The sequence below is a fragment of the Bubalus kerabau genome, chromosome 1, assembly GCF_029407905.1.
Source record: "Bubalus kerabau isolate K-KA32 ecotype Philippines breed swamp buffalo chromosome 1, PCC_UOA_SB_1v2, whole genome shotgun sequence".
Taxonomy (NCBI): domain Eukaryota; kingdom Metazoa; phylum Chordata; class Mammalia; order Artiodactyla; family Bovidae; genus Bubalus; species Bubalus kerabau.
In genome coordinates, this window is record NC_073624.1 from 90,804,197 (window position 1) to 90,823,175 (window position 18,979).

Here is an 18,979-nt window from a genome sequence, read left to right on the forward strand (position 1 = left end):
GATAACCCTGTATGCGAGACAGCAGAAGAGACACAGATGTATAGAACAGTCTTTTGGACTCTGGGAGAGGGCGAGGGTGGGATGGTTTGGGGGAATGACATTGAAACATGTATAATATCATATAAGAAATGAATCGCCAGTCCAGGTTCAATGCATGATACAGGGTGCTCGGGGCTGGGGCACTGGGATGACCCAGAGGGATGGTATGGGGAGGGAGGTGGGAGGGGAGTTCAGGATGGGGAACACGTGTACACCCGTGGTGGATTCATGTTGATGTATGGCAAAACCAATACAATATTGTAAAGTAATTAGCCTCCAATTAAAATAAATAAATAAATGTATATTAAAAAATAAAGTAATTATAGATATGTATATTTTTGTTGCTCTTTTTTATTGTTTGGAGGTTGTTTTGTGGGTCTGTTTTGGTTTTTTTTTTTTCTTATGATTTGATGACTGCATTTGATTCTGTTTTCTTTTGTGTGTCTGAATCTAGTATAGCTTTTTGGTTTGTGGTTACCATGAGGGATAAGTGTATACACACACACACACACACACACATATATATATATATTTTAAGTTGTTGATCTTTTACTTTCAAATGCATTAAAAACCCTGTGTGTATACTCTCTTACCCTCATCACTACTATTTTGATATCATATTTTATATTTCAGTTCAGTTCAGTTCAGTTCGCTCAGTCGTGTCCAACTCTTTGCGACCCCATGAATTGCAGCACGCCAGGCCTCCCTGTCCATCACCAACTCCTGGAGTTCACTCAAACTCACGTCCATTGAGTCGGTGATGCCATCCAGCCATCTCATCCTCTATCGTTCCCTTTTCCTCCTGCCCCCAATCCCTTCCAGCATCAGAGTCTTTTCCAATGAGTCAACTCTGCACATGAGGTGGCCAAAGTACTGGAGTTTTGGCTTTAGCATCAGTCCTTCCAAAGAACACCCAGGACTGATCTCCTTTAGAATGGACTGGTTGGATCTCCTTGCAGTCCAAGGGACTCTCAAGAGTCTTCTCCAACACCACAGTTCAAAAGCATCAATTCTTCGGTGCTCAGCTTTCCTTACAGTCCAACTCTCACATCCATACATGACGACTGGAAAAACCATAGCCTTGACTAGACAGACCTTTGTTGGCAAAGTAATGTCTCTGCTTTTGACTATGCTATCTAGGTTGGTCATAACTTTCCTTCCAAGGACAAGCGTCTTTTAATTTCATGGCTGCAGTCACCATCTGCAGTGATTTTGGAGCCCCCCAAAATAAAGTCTGACACTGTTTCCCCCTCTATTTCCCATAAAGTAGTGGGACCAGATGCCATGTTCTTCATTTTCTGAATGTTGAGCTTTAAGCCAACTTTTTCACTCTCCACTTTCACTTTCACCAAGAGGCTTTTTAGTTCCTCTTCACTTTCTGCCATAAGGGGGTGTCATCTGCATATCTGAGGTTATTGATATTTCTCCTGGCAATCTTGATTCCAGCTTGTGCTTCTTCCAGCCCAGCGTTCTCATGATAGGGTATCCATTAACTGCTTATTCTGGATATAGATGATTCTACTACTTTAAAAAAATTTTTTTTTAAGTTTTTTAACCTTCCTACTAGTTTTATGTATGAAATGATTTCCTATCTTTACTCTATGCTTGCCTTTACCAATGTTCTTTACCTTTACTATATGTTTGCCTTTACTGAAGAGCTTTCCCATTTCATAATTTTAATGTTTTTAAGTTTGGCCTTTTTATTTTCACCTTTATCTTTATTTGTAAGCCCAGTTTGGTGAAACTGTACTGTTTTAGCTTTGCTACTCAGTAAAGCTTTAGATCTCTCCATCAAATCTGAATGAGGGCCTTACAGTGTAGAGCATTCTTAGTTATACATTTTTCCCTTTTATCACTTTAAATAAATCATTCCACTCCTTTCTGGTCTGTAGAGTTTCTGCTCAAAATTCAGCTCATAGCCTCATGTGGATTCCCTTGTGTATTATTTGTTGCTATCCCATTGCTGCTTTTAATATTCTCTCTGTATCTTTACTTTTGTCATTTTAATACTGTGTCTTGGGGTTTTCTTCTTTGGTTTATCCCTGCATAGGACTCATTGGGCTTCTTGGATTTGGTTGTTTCCTTTCCCAAGTTAGGGAAGTTCTTAGCTATTATGTCTTCAAATATGTTCTCAGCCCATTTCTTTCTGTCTTCACATTCCGGGACTCATTTGATGTGAATGATAATATACTTGATATCATATCAGAGGTCTCTTAATCAGTCTCCATTGCTTTTCATTCTTTTGTTTTTCATTTTTTTCTGACAGCATCATTGATTTCCACTATTCTGTCTTACTACTGATTGATCCATTTCTCTGTATCATTCAGCCTACCATTGATTCTTTCTTGTGTACTTCTCATTTCAGTTATTGGATTCTTTATTTTTCAGTTATTGGACTCTTCATCTCTGGTTTTTCTTTATATTTTCTAATTCTTTGTTAAAAACATCAAACTTACCACTCTGAGCATCCATTCTTCTCCCAGGCTCTTTGATCATCTTTATGATCGCTACCCTGAATCCTTTCTTGGGTAAATTGCCTATCCTTATTTCATTTAGTCCTTTTCCTGGGGTTTTATCTTTTTTCTTTGTTTGAAACTGTCACTTCATTTTGCCCAAGTTGCTATTTGTATTTTTGTGTATCTGGTATTTTGGTTGCATTTCCAAACTCTGGAAAAGCGGCTTTTGTAGGAGACATCCTATGCATGCAGTAGGGTGCTAGCCTCTCCTCATCCAAGCTATATACCTTACAGTTCCCCGCTACGAGTGCTGAATGGGTCCTTCTGTTGTGGTAGGCTGACTATGTGGGAGGTCTCGTAGGCTTGACTGGTCTCTGGTTTGGTTGTTTTCTAGGCCCTGTCTTGTGTGGAGGTTGCCAGTAACTGGTTGGTAGGACTAGTTGGTCCTACCAGTTGGTAGGACTAGTCATGAGGTGGGTGACTGTCAATCCCACTAATCCCAGCTGGGGCTAGTGCTGGTTTACTGGTGGATGAAGTCAGGGTCAAGAAGACTTCATGCTGTTGCTCAGCCACTGGTGGGTGAAGCCAGGTCCTAAGATTAGTACGAGCCTATGGGCTGTACTCCAAATACCTTTATGAATTTTAAGATGCTTTTCTCAGATCCAATATTGGAATAATCAGGAAATTACTTTATTGTTAACTAACAAGATATCCTGGTATAGTAAGATAACTCTTCATCACCTTCTGTCTTTGGTCACTAGCAATGGAGATATTTTCTAAAGGTCCTTTTCGTAGCTGCTTTCACCTCATTGTTCTTCAGGCTATAGATAAGGGGATTCATTAAGGGAGTGATCACACTGTACTGTACAGAGAAGATCAACTCCTGTGGAGAGCCCAAGGTTGGCACTATATAGCGAAGGAAAGCTGAACAATAAAATAGGAGCACTGCAGTGAGGTGGGAAGAGCAGGTGGAGAAGGCCTTGCTTCTATATGAAGAGGAGCGGATATTTAGGATGGTAGAAACAATGAGAGTGTAAGACAGTATGATTAGGAAACAGGTTCCCAGCCCATGCAGGAGACTAGAGCAGAGCAGAATAGTGAAACTGGTGGAGACATCAGAGCAGGAAAGGGGAAAGAGAGAGGGCAGCTCACAGCTGTAGTAGGGGATAAACTGATCCCTACAGAAGTCAAAATCCATAGCTAGAAGGATGTTGATGAATGCGTCCAGAAAACCCAGGCTCCAGGAACCTAACACCAGACCTTTACAGAGCTGGTTGCTCATCTTCTGGCCATAGAGCAGAGGGTGGCAGATGGCAGCGTAGCGATCATAGGCCATAACTGAGAGCAGACAGGCTTCAGTGCCCCCCAAGTCAAACACAAAGAAGACTTGAGCTAGACAGGCCTCCACAGAGACTGTTTTCTTCTGAGACAGAAGAATTTCCAGCATCTTGGGTACTGTGGCAGAAGAGAAGCAAAAATCCAGGAAAGAAAGGTGACTCAGGAAGAAGTACATGGGAGTGTGGAGGTGAGAATCGGTTCTGATCACCAGCATCATTGTCAGGTTCCCCAGCAGAGTCAGGAGGTAAATTGCTAGGAAGAACACAAAGGATAATGCCTGGACATGGGGGTCTGCAGACAGTCCAAGGAGAATGAACTCAGTGATAGTGCTGTGGTTCCCCAAGGCCATTTAGAGAAATCTAGTCTAGAAATAAAAAAAGGAACAGGGGATGTTTTCAGCAAAACGACAGAGTATGGAGTGCCAAGCTCTTCTACAGAAACAACAAAACCAAGCAGAAGCTGTCAGGACTAACTTTGTTTGTACTCTGGGAAACAATCAAAGGTGCACAGCAACCAAGTAAACACTGAACCAAGAAAAGGGCAACTTAAAAATAGGAGGAAAGCTTTGTGGCATTTTTATTTACCCTTGCCTAACTCCTAGGTCCAGTGGCCAGCCTGAAGATGGCCTAGAGTGGAACCATGGTCTGAGGTCTGGAGGGAGCCATACCTCACTCACAAATTAGTGTATTTTAACTTGCCTGAGAACTACCTGAAGGACCTATTCAAGGTGCTCTGTCTCTGTTTCACATGAAATCACACAGGGTTCAAACGTGGCCCATACTACTTGAAAACGTTGTAAGAGTAATGAGAAATCTGTAGCTGCCTGGGGCAAAAGATTATGATTAAAACATACAACAGACCATCAACAGACTGAGAAGAAAATCTAGAAAGAGAGTTTCTTTGGGAAATTAAATTAGAGCATTCAAAACTGGCTGTGTATACTAGGGAATTTTAAAAGCCATATGCATGTCCAGTAGCACTCTTGTTCAGAGAAGACCAGAGTCGATCTTATGCTTTCACCTCTGGCTGATCCCTAGTTTCACTGCAAGTGGGAGAGAAGTCTAAGAATTGTTAACAATCTATCTGGGAAAATACTAAATGAGTACTTCAGCATGGAGTGAATCTGCAAAGACTAGAGGAGGGTGGTGTTTTAAAATTTTTACCTTTTAGCATTCAAAAAAATATCTGGCAAAGTACCAGTTGAACACAAGCTAGAGGAAAAGATACTTCATTGAGCACACACAACACTGAACTGCTTTTGCAAAAACAAATTGGGAAATTTATTGAACAATAGTTGACTACAAACTTCAGATATAAAAAATAGAAAAGAGTAAAAATCTAATTTTCAGGGTTATAATATTATGATATTAAAATGTCCAGTTTTCAACAAAAAATCATGATGCACACAAAAGAAATATGAAATTATGGGCCATAAAAGAAAACTTAAATTGACAGAAACTGTCCCTAAGGCACCTAAGACTTTAGACTTACTGGACAAAACTCCCCTCATCCTCAGTATTACTGAGATGTATTTGACAGAATATATGTAACTTTAAGGTGTACAACATGTTTCTTTCACACACACACATATAAGTGTGTGTATGTATATATATACATACACACACATATGTTGCAAAGTGATTACCACAATAACATCAGTTAACAGATCCCCTCATGAAATTACCTTTTCTTTGTGTGTGGTGATAAAACTTAAGACCTACTATCCTAACATTCAAGTATACAATACAGTGTTGTTAATTATAACCACCATGCTGTACATTAAATCCTTTGAATTTACTTATCTTATAAGTTTGCATCCTTTGATCAAAATCAACCCATTTCCCCAACCCTTAAGCCCCTGCTAAGTACCATCTACTTTTTATTTCTATGAGTTAAGCTTTTATGATTCCACATATAAGTAAGATCATTCAGGGTCTTTCTCCTTCTCATTCATTTCATTTAACATACTGCCTTCTAAGTCCAACTATGTCAAATATGGATTTCTTCTTTTTGATGACTGAGTAATAGTTCGTTATATATTTCTTTAATTATTTGCCCATCAATAGACACTAAGTTTGCTGCAATATCTTGGCTATTGTGAATAATGTTGTAATAAACTTGGAGGAACAGCTGTCTCTTAAGGTGATTCAGTTATACATACACATTTATATATTCTTTTTCAAATAATTTTCCCATCTACATTATTACACAATATTGAGCAACATCCCCAGTGCTAACAGTAGGTCCTTGTTCATCATCTAGTTTAAATATAGCAGTGGGTACATGTCAGTCCCAAACTCCCAATCTACCCCTCCCCTCAACCCTTTCCCCCTGGTAACTATGTTTGTTCTCTAAGTCTGAGAGTCTGTTCCTGTTTTGTAAACAAGTTCACCTGCGTGATTTTTTGTTTTTTAGATTCTGCATGTAAGTGATACCATGTATTTGTGTTTCTTTGTCTGACTTACCTCAAGGATTATGATAATCTCTAGGTCCATCCAAGTTGCTGAAAATGGCATTATTTAATCCCCTTTTAGGCTGATTAATATTCCAGTGTATATACAAACCATATTTTCTTTATCCCCTCATCTGTCAATGGACATTTAGGTTGCTTCCAAGTCTCAGCTATTGGAAACAGCACTGCAATGAACATTAGGGTGTAGGTATCCTTTCAAACCATGTTTTTCTTTGGATATATGCCAAGGAGTGGGCTCACTGGATCATATGGTAGTTCTATTTTTAGTTTCTTAAAGAATCTATATAGTGGCTGTATCAATTTATATTCCCACCAACAGTGTAGGAGGGTTCCCTTTTCTCCAATCTCTCCAGCATTTATTGTTTGTAGATTTTTTGATGATGGCCATTTTGACTGGTTTGAGATGACATCTCATTGTAGTTTTGATTTGCATTTCTTTAATAACTAGTGATATTGAATATATTTTCATGCATTTATTGGCCATCTGATGTCTTCTTTGGAGAAAGGTACTATGGTACTTTGCAAGGTACTGTACTATTAGATTACAAATATTTTATTTTTTGTGTTAATTTTTATGTATTATTTGTGCAAAAATATTATAAACCTATTATAGTATAGTACTATATAGCCAATTGTGTTAGTTGGATACCTAGGCTAACTTTGTTGGACTTATGAACACACTCTTGAAATGGAACTTATTCTTAAATAGGGGACTTAATCATAAAGATGCTGAACAAACTTGGGAGAAGAATGAATAACCACAGTGAGAAGTTTAACAGAGTTGGAAAATATAAAGAGGAACCAAACAGAACCAAAGAATATAATAACTAAAATAAAAAACACACTAGAAACAATCAACAGTAGTTTAGATGAAACAGAGAAATGAACAAGCAAACTATAAGACAGAGTAGTAGAAATCATGTAAGAATAAGAGAAAAAAGAGAGATGAATTTAAAAATTACAGTTTAGGAGACATCAAGCATACTTACATTCACATCATAGGGATTCCAGAAGAACAGAGAGACAAAGGGGCAGAGAAGTTATTTTGAAGTGATAATAACTGAAAATGTTCCTAACCTGGGAAAGAAAACAGACATTTAGGTCCAGAAAGCATAGAATTCAGGAAAAAAGGCAAGTACATCCATTAATGGCACTTTTATTCAACATAGTACTAGAAGTCCTAGCCACAACAATCAGAGAGGAAAAAGAAATAAAAGATACCCAATTGGAAAAGAAGACATAAAACTGTCACAGTTTGCAGATGACATGGTGGTGCTCAGTTGCTCAGTTGTGTCTGACTCTTTGCAACCCCATGGACTGTAGCCCATCAGGCTCCTCTGCCTATGGAATTTTTTCAGGCAAGAATATTGGAGCAGGTTTCCATTTCCTACTCCAGGAGATCTTCCCAACTCAGACACGTCTCTTGCATCTCCTGCATAGGCAGGCAGATTCTTTACCATTGTGCCACCCTGGGAAGCCTCTCAGAAAATCCTAAAAATGTTACCAGAAAACTGTAAGATCTCATCAATGAATGCAGTAAAGTTGCAGGATACAAAATTAATGCACAAAAATCACTTCCATTCCTATATACTAAAAACAAAATATATCAGAAAGAGAAATTAAGTCCCATTTACCACTGCATCAACAATGAAAAATACCTAGGAATAAATCTACCTAAGGAGACAAAAGACCTATACTCTGAAAACTGTAAGATGCTCATAAAAGAAACTGAAGATAATACAAACAGATGGAAAAATATGTCATGTTCTTGGATTAGAAGAATCAATATTGTCTAAATAAATCTACAGATTCAGTACAATCCCTATCAAATTACCTATTAAATCACCAGTGGCAAGAATAGATAATGGAGAAAGGACAGCCTCCTCAACAATCCAGGAAATCCAGACAGTTACATGTAAAAGAATGAAATTAGAACATTCTCCAACACCATACACAAAAATAAACTCAAAATGGATCAGAAACCTAAATGTAAGGCCAGACACTAAAATTCTTAGAGTAAAACAGAGGCAGAACACTCTTTGATATAAATCACAGTAATATCACCTCATAGAGTAATGAAAATAAAAACAAAAATAAACAAATGAAACCTAATTAAAATTAAAGGCTTCTGCACAGCAAAGAACACCATAAACAAAACAAAAAGACAACCCCAGAATAGAATAAAATATTTTCAAATGAAGAAATATCAACAAGAGTTTAATTTCCAAAATAAATAAACATCTCATGTAGCTCGTGTCAGAAAATCAATCCAGTCAAAAAATGGACAAAAGATCTAAATATATGTTTTTCCAAAAAAGAAATATAGACAGTTAAAAAGCACATGAAAAGATCCTCAATATCACTAATCATTAGAGAAATGCAAATCAAACTACAATTGAGATGTCACCTCACACTGATCACAATGGCTATCATCAAAAAATCTATACAAACAATACGTGTTGGACAGGGTATGAAGAAAAGAAAACTCTTCTACACTTGGTGGAAATGTGAACTGGTACAGCAACTATCGAAAACAACATGGAAGTTCCTTAAAAACTAAAAATAGTTATCATATAATCCAACAATCCTAGCCCTGGGCATAAATACCTGGAGAAAACCATAATTCAAAAAGATATATGTACCACAATGTTCACTGCAGCATTATTTACAATAGCCAGGACATAGAGGCAACCTAAATGTCCATCAGCAGAAGAATGAATAAAGAAGATGTAGTACATATATACAATGAAATATTACTCAGCCATAAAAGAATAAAATAAGGCCATTTTCATCAACATAGATGGACCCAGAGATTGTCATATTAAGTGAAGAACAGTAGACAAAGACAAATATAATATGATGGCATTTATATGTGGATTTTTTTAAAAGCATACAAATGAATTTATTTTCAAAATAGAAATAAAAATCAGATGTAGAAAACAAACATAGCTACCAGGGTTTTGTGGAGGGGATAAATTGGGAGATGAGGATCAATGTACACTACTATACATAATATAGATAACTAATAAGGGCCTACTGTGTAGCACAGAGAGCTCTACTCAATATTCTATAATGACATTATGGGAAAAGAATCTAAAAATCATGAATACATGTATATATATAACTGATTCACTTTGCTGTACACCTAAACTTAACATGACAATGTAAATCAACTTAGAAAACAATGAGTAAATTCCTAGAAACATACATTCTACCAGTACTGAATCATGAAGAAATTAAAAATATTAACTGACCAATTACAAGTATTGAAATTGAATCAGAAAAAAAATTCACACAAACTAAAGTCCAGAACCAATTAGCTTTACTGGTGAATTCTACCAAATATTTAAAGAAGAGTTAATGCCTATTCTCTACAAACTATTTTTTTAAAAAAAACAAAACAAACAAAACAGATGAAGAGGAAAAAATACTTTTGAACTTATTCTATATTAGCAACCCCTGATGCCAAAATCAGAGAAAGACACCAGAAAAAAAAAGAAAATTACAGATAAATGTCACTGATGGACATAAATGGAAAAATCCTCAACAAAATAATAGCAAACTGAATTCAACAGTACATTAAAAGGACCATGGTCAAGTGGGATTTATCCCAGGAATGCAAGGATGATTCAATATTCTATATATAAAATCATGTCATTTGTAATGAATCATTCTTCCTTTCCTTTCTAATTTGGATGCCTTTTACATCATTTTATGGCCTGAATTCTCTAACCAGAGAATTTTCTTCTAGTTTTATTGAGATATAGTTGACAAGCACTGCATAAGTTTAGGGTATAATAATTTGACTTACATACATCATGAAATGATTCCAATAATAAGTTTAGTTAGCATCCATTATCTCATATACATACCAACGTTAAAAGAGAAAAAATATTTTTCCTTTTGATGATGATTATTAGAATTTACACTTTTAACAAGTTTCAACTATACCATATAACAGTCAATTATATTAATCTTGTTGTACATTATATCCCTAATATTTACTGATCCTATATCTAGAAGCTTATGCCTTCATCCAACTCCCTATGCCCCAATCTCCACCTCTGGGAACCATAAATCTGATTTCTTTTTCTATGAGTTTGTTTGTTTATTTGATTATTTGTTTTTGAATCATAATTGACTTATAATACTGTTAGTTCCTGGTGTACAACATGGTTCAATTTTTTTATACATTACCAAAATGATCACAACAAATCTAGTTACCCTCTGTCACCATACAAAGTAATTACATTGTTATTGACAACATTCTCAGTGCTGTACATTTAATTCCTATGACTCATTTATTTTTTTTGTTGTTGACTTCCCAATTTTATTATATTTAAAAAAATTTTATTGGAGTATTGTCAATCTGTTGTGTTAGTTTCAGGTATACAGCAAAGTGACTCAGTGATACATTATATATATATTCACTCTTTTCCCCCCTTTAGGTCATTACAGTGTATTGGATAGAGGTCCCTGTGCTATATATACAGTAGATCCTTATTATCTATTATATATATATATATATATATATATATATATATAGAGAGAGAGAGAGAGAGAGAGAGTGTATATGTCAACCCCAATCTCCCAATTCATCCCCCACTTACCCCCTGGTAAGCATAAGTTTGCTTTCTCCACACACACACACACACACACACAGAGGAATACTATTCAGCCATTAAAAGGATGAAATCTTGCTATTTGTAACAACATGGATGGATCTAGAGAGTATTAGGCAAAATTCAGTAAGTCAGATAAAGACAAATATTTAATGATTAATTTATGTGGAATCTATAAAACAAAGCAAATGAAAAAGCATAACAAAACAGAATCATAGATACACCTTTTGTTAAAAAGTGACTGCCAGAGGGGAGGAGCCTCCCTATTGTAACTCTTATTTCTGCCTTGTAAATAAGTTCATTTGTACATTTTTCTTAGATTTCATATATAAGCAATATCATATTATATTTGTGACTCATTTATTTTTAACTAGAAGTTTGTACTTCTTAATATTCCTCAACTATTTCACTTATCCCCAATCCCCTCCCCTCTGGCAATCACCTTTTTCTTCTCTGTATCTATGATTCTGTTTTGTTATGTTTGTTCATTTGCTTTGTTTTATAGATTCCACATAAATTAAATTATAAAATATTTGTCTTTATCTGACTTATTGAATTTAGCATAATAGTCTCCAGATCCATACATGTTGTTGCAAATGGCAAGAATTCATCCTTTTAATGGCTTAATAGTATTCCACTGTCTGTATATGTTGAGCTTCCCCGGTGGCTCAGAGGTAAAGCATCTGCCTGCGATGCGGAAGACCCACGTTCGATCCCTGGGTCGGGAAGATCCCCTGGAGAAGGAAATGGCAACCCACTCCAGTATTCTTGCCTGGAGAATCCCATGAACAGAGGAGCCTGGTGGCCTACAGTCCATGGGGTCGCAAAGAGTTGGACACGACTGAGCGACTACACTCTTAGTATGTATATGTGTGTGTGTACATATTTATATATGTGCAACATATTCTTTATCCATTCACCTATAAACAGTCACAGGCTTCTTCCATATCTTGGCTATTATAAATAAAACTGCAAAGACATGAGTTTACATATAGAAAATCACAAAGAATACAAGAAAATTACTGGAGCTAATAAAAACTTTCAACAAAGTTGCAGGGCATAAAAGCAAACAGAAAAATTAATTGTGTTTCAATAAGCCACAAATGAACAATTGAAAAAGAAATTGGGAAATATTTTTTTTTAACAAAAGGATCCAAAAGGATAAAACATGTAGCCATAAACTTAAGGAAGTGAAAGGGTTGAACACTGAAAACACAAAACATTGCTGAAAGAAGTTAAAGAAGATCTAAATAAATGGAAAGATTCCATGTTCATAGGTTGGAAGACTTGGCATTATTAAGATGTCAATAATACCCAATCAGTCTACAGATTCAATGCAATTCCTATCAAAATGTCAATGACCTTTTCTTTTTGCAGAAATGGAAAATATGACCATCAAATTCATATGGAGCTGCAAAGAGCCCTGAATAACCAAAAATTCTTGAAAAAATTAACATAATTAGAGTACTTATACTTCTTGATTTCAAAATTTACTACAAAGCTTTAGTTATCAGACCATTGGGTTAGTGGCATAAAAATAAACTTATAGACCAATGGAACAGATTGGAGAGGCCCCCAAAACACCCCAAATCTGTTGCAAATTCACATTGGTACCAAGCCCATTCAATAAAGGAAGAAGAGTTTCTACAACAAATGGTGCTGAGTCAAGTGGATACACACATGCAAAAGAATGAAACTGATCACTATCCTCAAACCATATTCAAATATTAAATCAAGATGGATCAATAACCATAAAACTCTTAAAGTAAAATATAAGAATAACCTTTCATGATCTTGGACTAGGTAATGGCTAGTCCAAGATGTGTTACCAAAAGCATAAGTGACTGAAGAAAAACAAAGTTGACCTCATCAAAATTAAAAACTCGTATGCACCACAGCAAAGGAAACCATAAACATTGTAAAAGGAAAACCCTCAGAATGGGAGAAAATAACAGCAAATAAAATAACTAATAAAGGATTAACTACCAAAATATACAAGCAGCTCATGCAACTCAGTACTAGGAAAACAAACAACCCAATCAAAAAGTGGTAGACGACCTAAACAGACATTTCTCAAAAAAAGGCATACAGATGGCTAATAAACACATGAAAAGATGTTCAACATCGCTCGATATTAGAGAAACGCAAATCAAAAAGCACCTCACACAAGTCAGAATAGCAATCATGAAAAAATCTACAAACAATAAATACTGAAGAGGGTGTGTAGAAAAGGGAATTCTCTTGTATTGTTGGTAGGCATGTAAATTGATATAGCCCCTACAGAAGACAGTATGGAGATGTCTTTGAAAATTAGAAATATAACTACCGTATGATCCAACAATCTCACTACTGGGCATATACCCTGAGGAAATCAAAATTGAAAAAGTCACATGTACCTCAATGTGCACTGCAGCCCTATTTACAATAGCTAGGACATGGAAGCAATCTAGATGTCCATTAGTAGCTGAATGGATAAAGAAGCTATGGTACATATACTCAATGGAATATTGCTGCTGCTGCTGCTAAGTCGCTTCAGTCGTGTCCGACTCTCAGTCATAAAAAGGAACATATTTGAGTCAGTTCTAACGAGCTGGATGAACCTAGAGCCTATTATACAGAGTGAAGTAAGTCAGAAAGAGAAAAAATAATCATAATGTATATATATATGGAATCTAGAAAGATGGTAGTGAGGAATCTATTTGCGGGGCAGCAATTGGGATTGGAAGAAAAGTTATGACCAGCCTAGAAAGCATATTAAAAAAGCAAAGACATTACTTTGCCAACAAAGGTCTGTCTAGTGAAAGCTTTGGTTTTTCCAGTAGTCATGTATGGATGCAAGAGTTGGACTATAAAGAAAGCTGAGCACCCAAGAATTAATGCTTTTGAACTGTGGTATTGGAGAAGACTCTTGAGAGTTCCTTGGATAACAAGGAGATCTAACCAGTCCATCCTAAAGGAAATCAGTCCTGAATATTCACTAATTGGAAGGACTGATGCTAAAGCTGAAGCACCAATACTTTGGCCACCTGTTGTGAAGAACTGACTCATTGGAAAAGACCCTGATGCTGGGAATGATTGAAGGCGGGAGGAGAAGGGGACGACAGAGGATGAGATGGTTGGATGGCATCACCGACTCAATGGACATGAGTTTGAGTAAGCTCAGGGAGTTGGTGATGGACAGGGAAGCCTGGCGTGCTGCAGTCCATGGGGTCATAAAGAGTCAGACACGACTGAGCTACTGAACTGAACTGATCAGGATTCCCTCACAGCTCAGTTGGTAAAGAATCTACCTGCAATGCAGGAGACTTGGGTTCAATTCCTGGGTTGGGATGATCCCTGGAGAAGGAAATAGCAACCCACTCTGGTATTCTTATCTGGGAAATCCTATGGACACAGGACCTGGCAGGCTACAGCCCATGGGGTTGCAAGAGTTGGACATGACTTAGCAACTGGACCACCACCACTATAATGGAGACACAGATATACAGAAGAGATTATGGACACAGAGGGGAAAGAAGAGGGTGGGATGAATGGAGAGAGTAGCTTGGAAACACATACACTATCATATGTAAAACAGATAACCTGTGGGAATTTCCTGTATGACTCAGAGAGCTCAAACCAGTGCTCTGTGACAACCTAGAGGGGTGGAATGGGGTGGGAGGGAGAGCCCAGAAAGAGTGGAAATATGTAGGCCTGAGGCGGATTCATGTTGATGTATAGCAGAAATCAACACAATATGGTAAAGCAATTATCCTTCAATTAACACTAAGTAAATTTAAAAAAATTGTGTGCATCAAAGAATACTATTAACAAAATGAAGAGACAATCTACAGAATATTTGCAAATCATATATCTGCTAAGAAACCGGCGTTCAGAAAGAACGCTTACAGTTTGACAACAAAATACAAATACTATATTAGAAAAGGGGCAAGGTTCTATATATTCTTCCAAAGAGATATGCAAATTGCCAATAAGCACATGAAAAGATACTCAGCATCTTAAGTCATTTGGGAAATGCTAATGGTCAGCAAAAGAGTCCAAAATGCAGTACTTGGATGTAATCTCAAAAACGATAGGAAGATCTCTGTTCGTTTCCAAGGCAAACCATTCAATATCACAGTAATCCAAGTCTATGTCCCAACCAGTAACGCTAAAGAAGCTGAAGTTGAATGGGTCTATGAAGACCTACAAGACCTTTTAGGACTAACACCCAAAAAAGATATCCTGTTCATTATAGGGGACTGAAATGCAAAAGTAGGAAGTCAAGAAACACCTGGAGTAACAGGCAAATTTGGCATTGGAGTATGGAATGAAGCAGGGCAAAGGATAATAGAGTTCTGCCAAGAGAACTCACTGGTCATAGCAAACACCCTCTTCTCACAACACAAGAGAAGACTCTACACATGGACATCACCAGATGGTCAACACTGAAATCAGACTGATTATATTCTTTGCAGCCAAAGATGGAGAAGCTCTATACAGTCAGCAAAAACAAGACCAGGAGCTGACTGTGGCTCAGACCATGAACTCCTTATTGCCAAATTCAGACTCAAATTGAAGAAAGTAGGGAAAACCACTAGACCATTCAGGTATGACCTAAATCAAATCCCTTATGATTATACAGTGGAAGTGAGAAATAGCTTTAAGGGACTAGATCTGATATATAGAGTGCCTGACGAACTATGGATGGAGGTTCATGACACTGAACAGGAGATAGGGATTAAGACTATCCCCATGGAAAAGAAATGCAAAAAAGCAAAATGGCTGTCTAGGGAGGCCTTAAAATAGCTGTGAAAAGAAGAGAAGTGAAAAGCAAAGGAGAAAAGGAAAGATATAAGCATCTGAATGCAGAGTTGCAAAGACTATCAAGGAGAGATAAGAAAGCCGTCTTCAGTGATCAATGCAAAGAAATAGAGGAAAACAACAGAATGGGAAAGACCAGAGATTGTTCAAGAATATTAGAGATATCAAGGGAACATTTCATGCAAAGGTGGGCTCAATAAAGGACAGATATGGTATGGACCTAACAGAAGGAGAAGATATTAAGAACAGGTGGCAAGAATACACAGAAGAACTGTACAAAAAAATTCTTCAAGACCCAAATAATCACGATGGTGTGATCACTCACCTAGAGCCAGACATCCTGGAATGTGAAGTCAAGTGGGCCTTAGAAAGCATCACTACGAACAAAGCTAGTGGAGGTGATGGAATTCCAGTTAAGCTATTTCAAATCCTGAAAGATGATGCTGTGAAAGTGCTGCATTCAATATGCCAGCAAATTTGGAAAAGTCAGCAGTGGCCACAGGACTGGAAAAGGTCAGTTTTCATTCCAATCCCAAAGAAAGGCAATGCCGAAGAATGCTCAAACTACCACACCACTGCACTCATCTCATACGCTAGTAAACAAATGCTCAAAATTCTCCAAGCCAGGCTTCAGCAATATGTGAACCATGAACTTCCAGATATTCAAGCTGGTTTTAGAAAAGGCAGAGGAACCAGAGATCAAATTGCCAAACATCCGATGGATCATCAAAAAGGCAAGAGTCCCAGAAAAATATCTATTTCTGCTTTATTGACTATGCCAAAGCCTTTGACTGTGTGGATCACAATAAACTGTGGAAAATTCTGAAAGAGATGGGAATACCAGACCACCCCACCTGCCTCTTGAGAAATTTGTATGCAGGTCAGGAAGCAACAGTTAGAACTGGACATGGAACAACAGACTGGTTCCAAATAGGAAAAGGAGTTTGTCAAGGCTGTATATTGTCACCCTGCTTATTTAACTTATATGCAGAGTACATCATGAGAAACGCTGGGTTGGAAGAAGCACAAGCTGGAACCAAGATTGCCGGGAGAATGTAGATAACACCACCCTTATGGCAGAAAGGGAAGAAGAACTAAAGAGTCTCTTAATTAAGTGAAAAAGGAGAGTGGAAAAGTTGGCTTAAAGCTCAACATTCAGACAACTAAGATCATGACATCTGGTCCCATCACTTCATGGGAAGTACATGGGTAAACAGTGGAAACAGTGTCAGACTTTATTTTTGGGGGCTCCAAAATCACTGTAGATGATGATTGCAGCCATGAAATTAAAAGACACTTACTCCTTGGAAGGAAAGTTAAGACCAACATGCTGCTGCTGCTGCTGCTAAGTCACTTCAGTTGTGTCCAACTCTGTGCGACCCATAGACAGCAGCCCAACCAGGCTTCCATATCTCTGGGATTCTCAAGGCAAGAACACTGGAGTGAGTTGCCATTTCCTTCTTCAATACATGAAAGCGAAGAGTGAAAGTGAAGTTGCTCAGTTGTGTCTGACTCTTAGTGACCCCATGGACTGTAGCCCACCAGGCTCCTCCATCCATAGGATTTTCCAGGCAAGAGTACTGGAGTGGGGTGCCATTGCCTTCTCCGTATGACCAACCTAGATAGCATTAAAAGCAGAGGCATTACTTTGCCAACAAAGTTCCGTTTAGTCAAGGCTATGGTTTTTCCAGTGCTCATGTATGAGTGTGAGAGCTGGACTGTGAAGAAAGCTGAGTGCCAAAGAACTGATGCTTTTGAACTGTGGTGTTGGAGAAGACTCCTGAGAGTCCCCTGGACTGCAAGGAGATCCCTCCAGTCCATTCTAAAGGTGATGAGTCCTGGGTGTTCTTTGGAAGGACTGATGCTAAAGCTGAGACTCCAATACTTGGGCCACCTGATGCGAAGAGTTGACTCATTGGAAAAGACTCTGATGCTGGGAGGGATTGGGGACAGGAGGAGAAGGGGATGACAGAGAATGAGATGGTTAGATGGCATCACTGACTCAATGGACATGAGTTTGAGTGAACTCCGGGAGTTAGTGATAGACAGGGAGGCCTGGCGTGCTGCAATTTACAGGGTCGCAAAGAGTCAGACACAACTGAGTGACTGAACTGAACTGAACTGAATAAAAAACCATAAAACTACATTCACATACTAGGTATTAAAAAAACTCAGAAAATAACAAGTTTTAGCAAAGATATGGAGAAATTGGAATCCACGTACATTACTGACAGGAGTGCAAAATGATTCAGCATCTGTGGAAATTAGAGCGAAAATCTTTCTTCAGTTATATAAAAGGAATTAAGCATGATACATGCTACAATGTGGGTGAAACTCCAAAACATGCTAAGTGAAAGAAGACACAAAAAAAGCCACATATTATATGTTTTTGTTTATATGAAATATAAGAGCAGGTAAATCCTTAGGGGCAGACATAGACTGATGGTTGCCAGGGGCTAGAATCCTGAGCAGTTAGGAAGAAGCTACTTAGAGGTATCAGGTTTGACTTGGAGTGATGAAAATGTTTTGAAACTAGACAAAAGTGGCTGTTGAACAACACTGTGATTATACTAAATGCTATCACGTTATTCACTTTTAAAAGGTTAATTTTATGTTATGTGAACTTTGCCTCAGTAAATCAACTTTTAATGTGCAAAACACCCTGAAGACTCTATTGACCACTCATAATTAATACAGGGGAGGACGCTTCATTCTAACTAGCTTAGGTTTCATATATGCCCTTATTTGTTCTTTAGAATCCTTTCTTCCTGTGTTAATACTCTACTGCAGTCCTTAGATCAGATCAGATCAGTCTCTCAATCCTGTCCGACTCTTTGCAACCCCATGAATCGCAGCACGCCAGGCCTCCCTGTCCACCACCAACTCCCGGAGTTCACTCAGACTCACGTCCATCGAGTCAGTGATGCCATCCAGCCATCTCATCCTCTGTCGTCCCCTTCTCCTCCTGCCCCCAATGCCTCCCAGCATCAGAGGCTTTTCCAATGAGTCAGCTCTTTGCATCAGGTGGCCAAAGTACTGAAGTTTCAGCTTTAGCATCATTTCTTCCAAAAAAATCCCAGGGCTGATCTTCAGAATGGACTGGTTGGATCTCCTTGCAGTCCAAAGGACTCTCAAGAGTCTTCTCCAACACCACAGTTCAAAAGCAACAATTCTTCGGCACTCAGCCTTCTTCACAGTCCAACTCTCACATCCATACATGACCACAGGAAAAACCATAGCCTTGACTA

The 18,979-nt window shown here is 37.8% G+C and overlaps 2 protein-coding genes across 2 annotated transcripts in view; both read right to left on the bottom strand.

Moving 5' to 3' along the window:
- Positions 1 to 18,979, bottom strand: part of LOC129650297 (olfactory receptor 8S1-like) — an 87,592-nt gene that overhangs the window by 35,661 nt on the left and 32,952 nt on the right. The window lies entirely within an intron of this gene.
- LOC129653000 (olfactory receptor 8S1-like) lies at positions 3,253 to 4,182 on the bottom strand. The gene has a single exon (XM_055582205.1). The coding sequence runs from the start codon at positions 4,180 to 4,182 to the stop codon at positions 3,253 to 3,255; it is 930 nt and encodes a 309-aa protein (XP_055438180.1).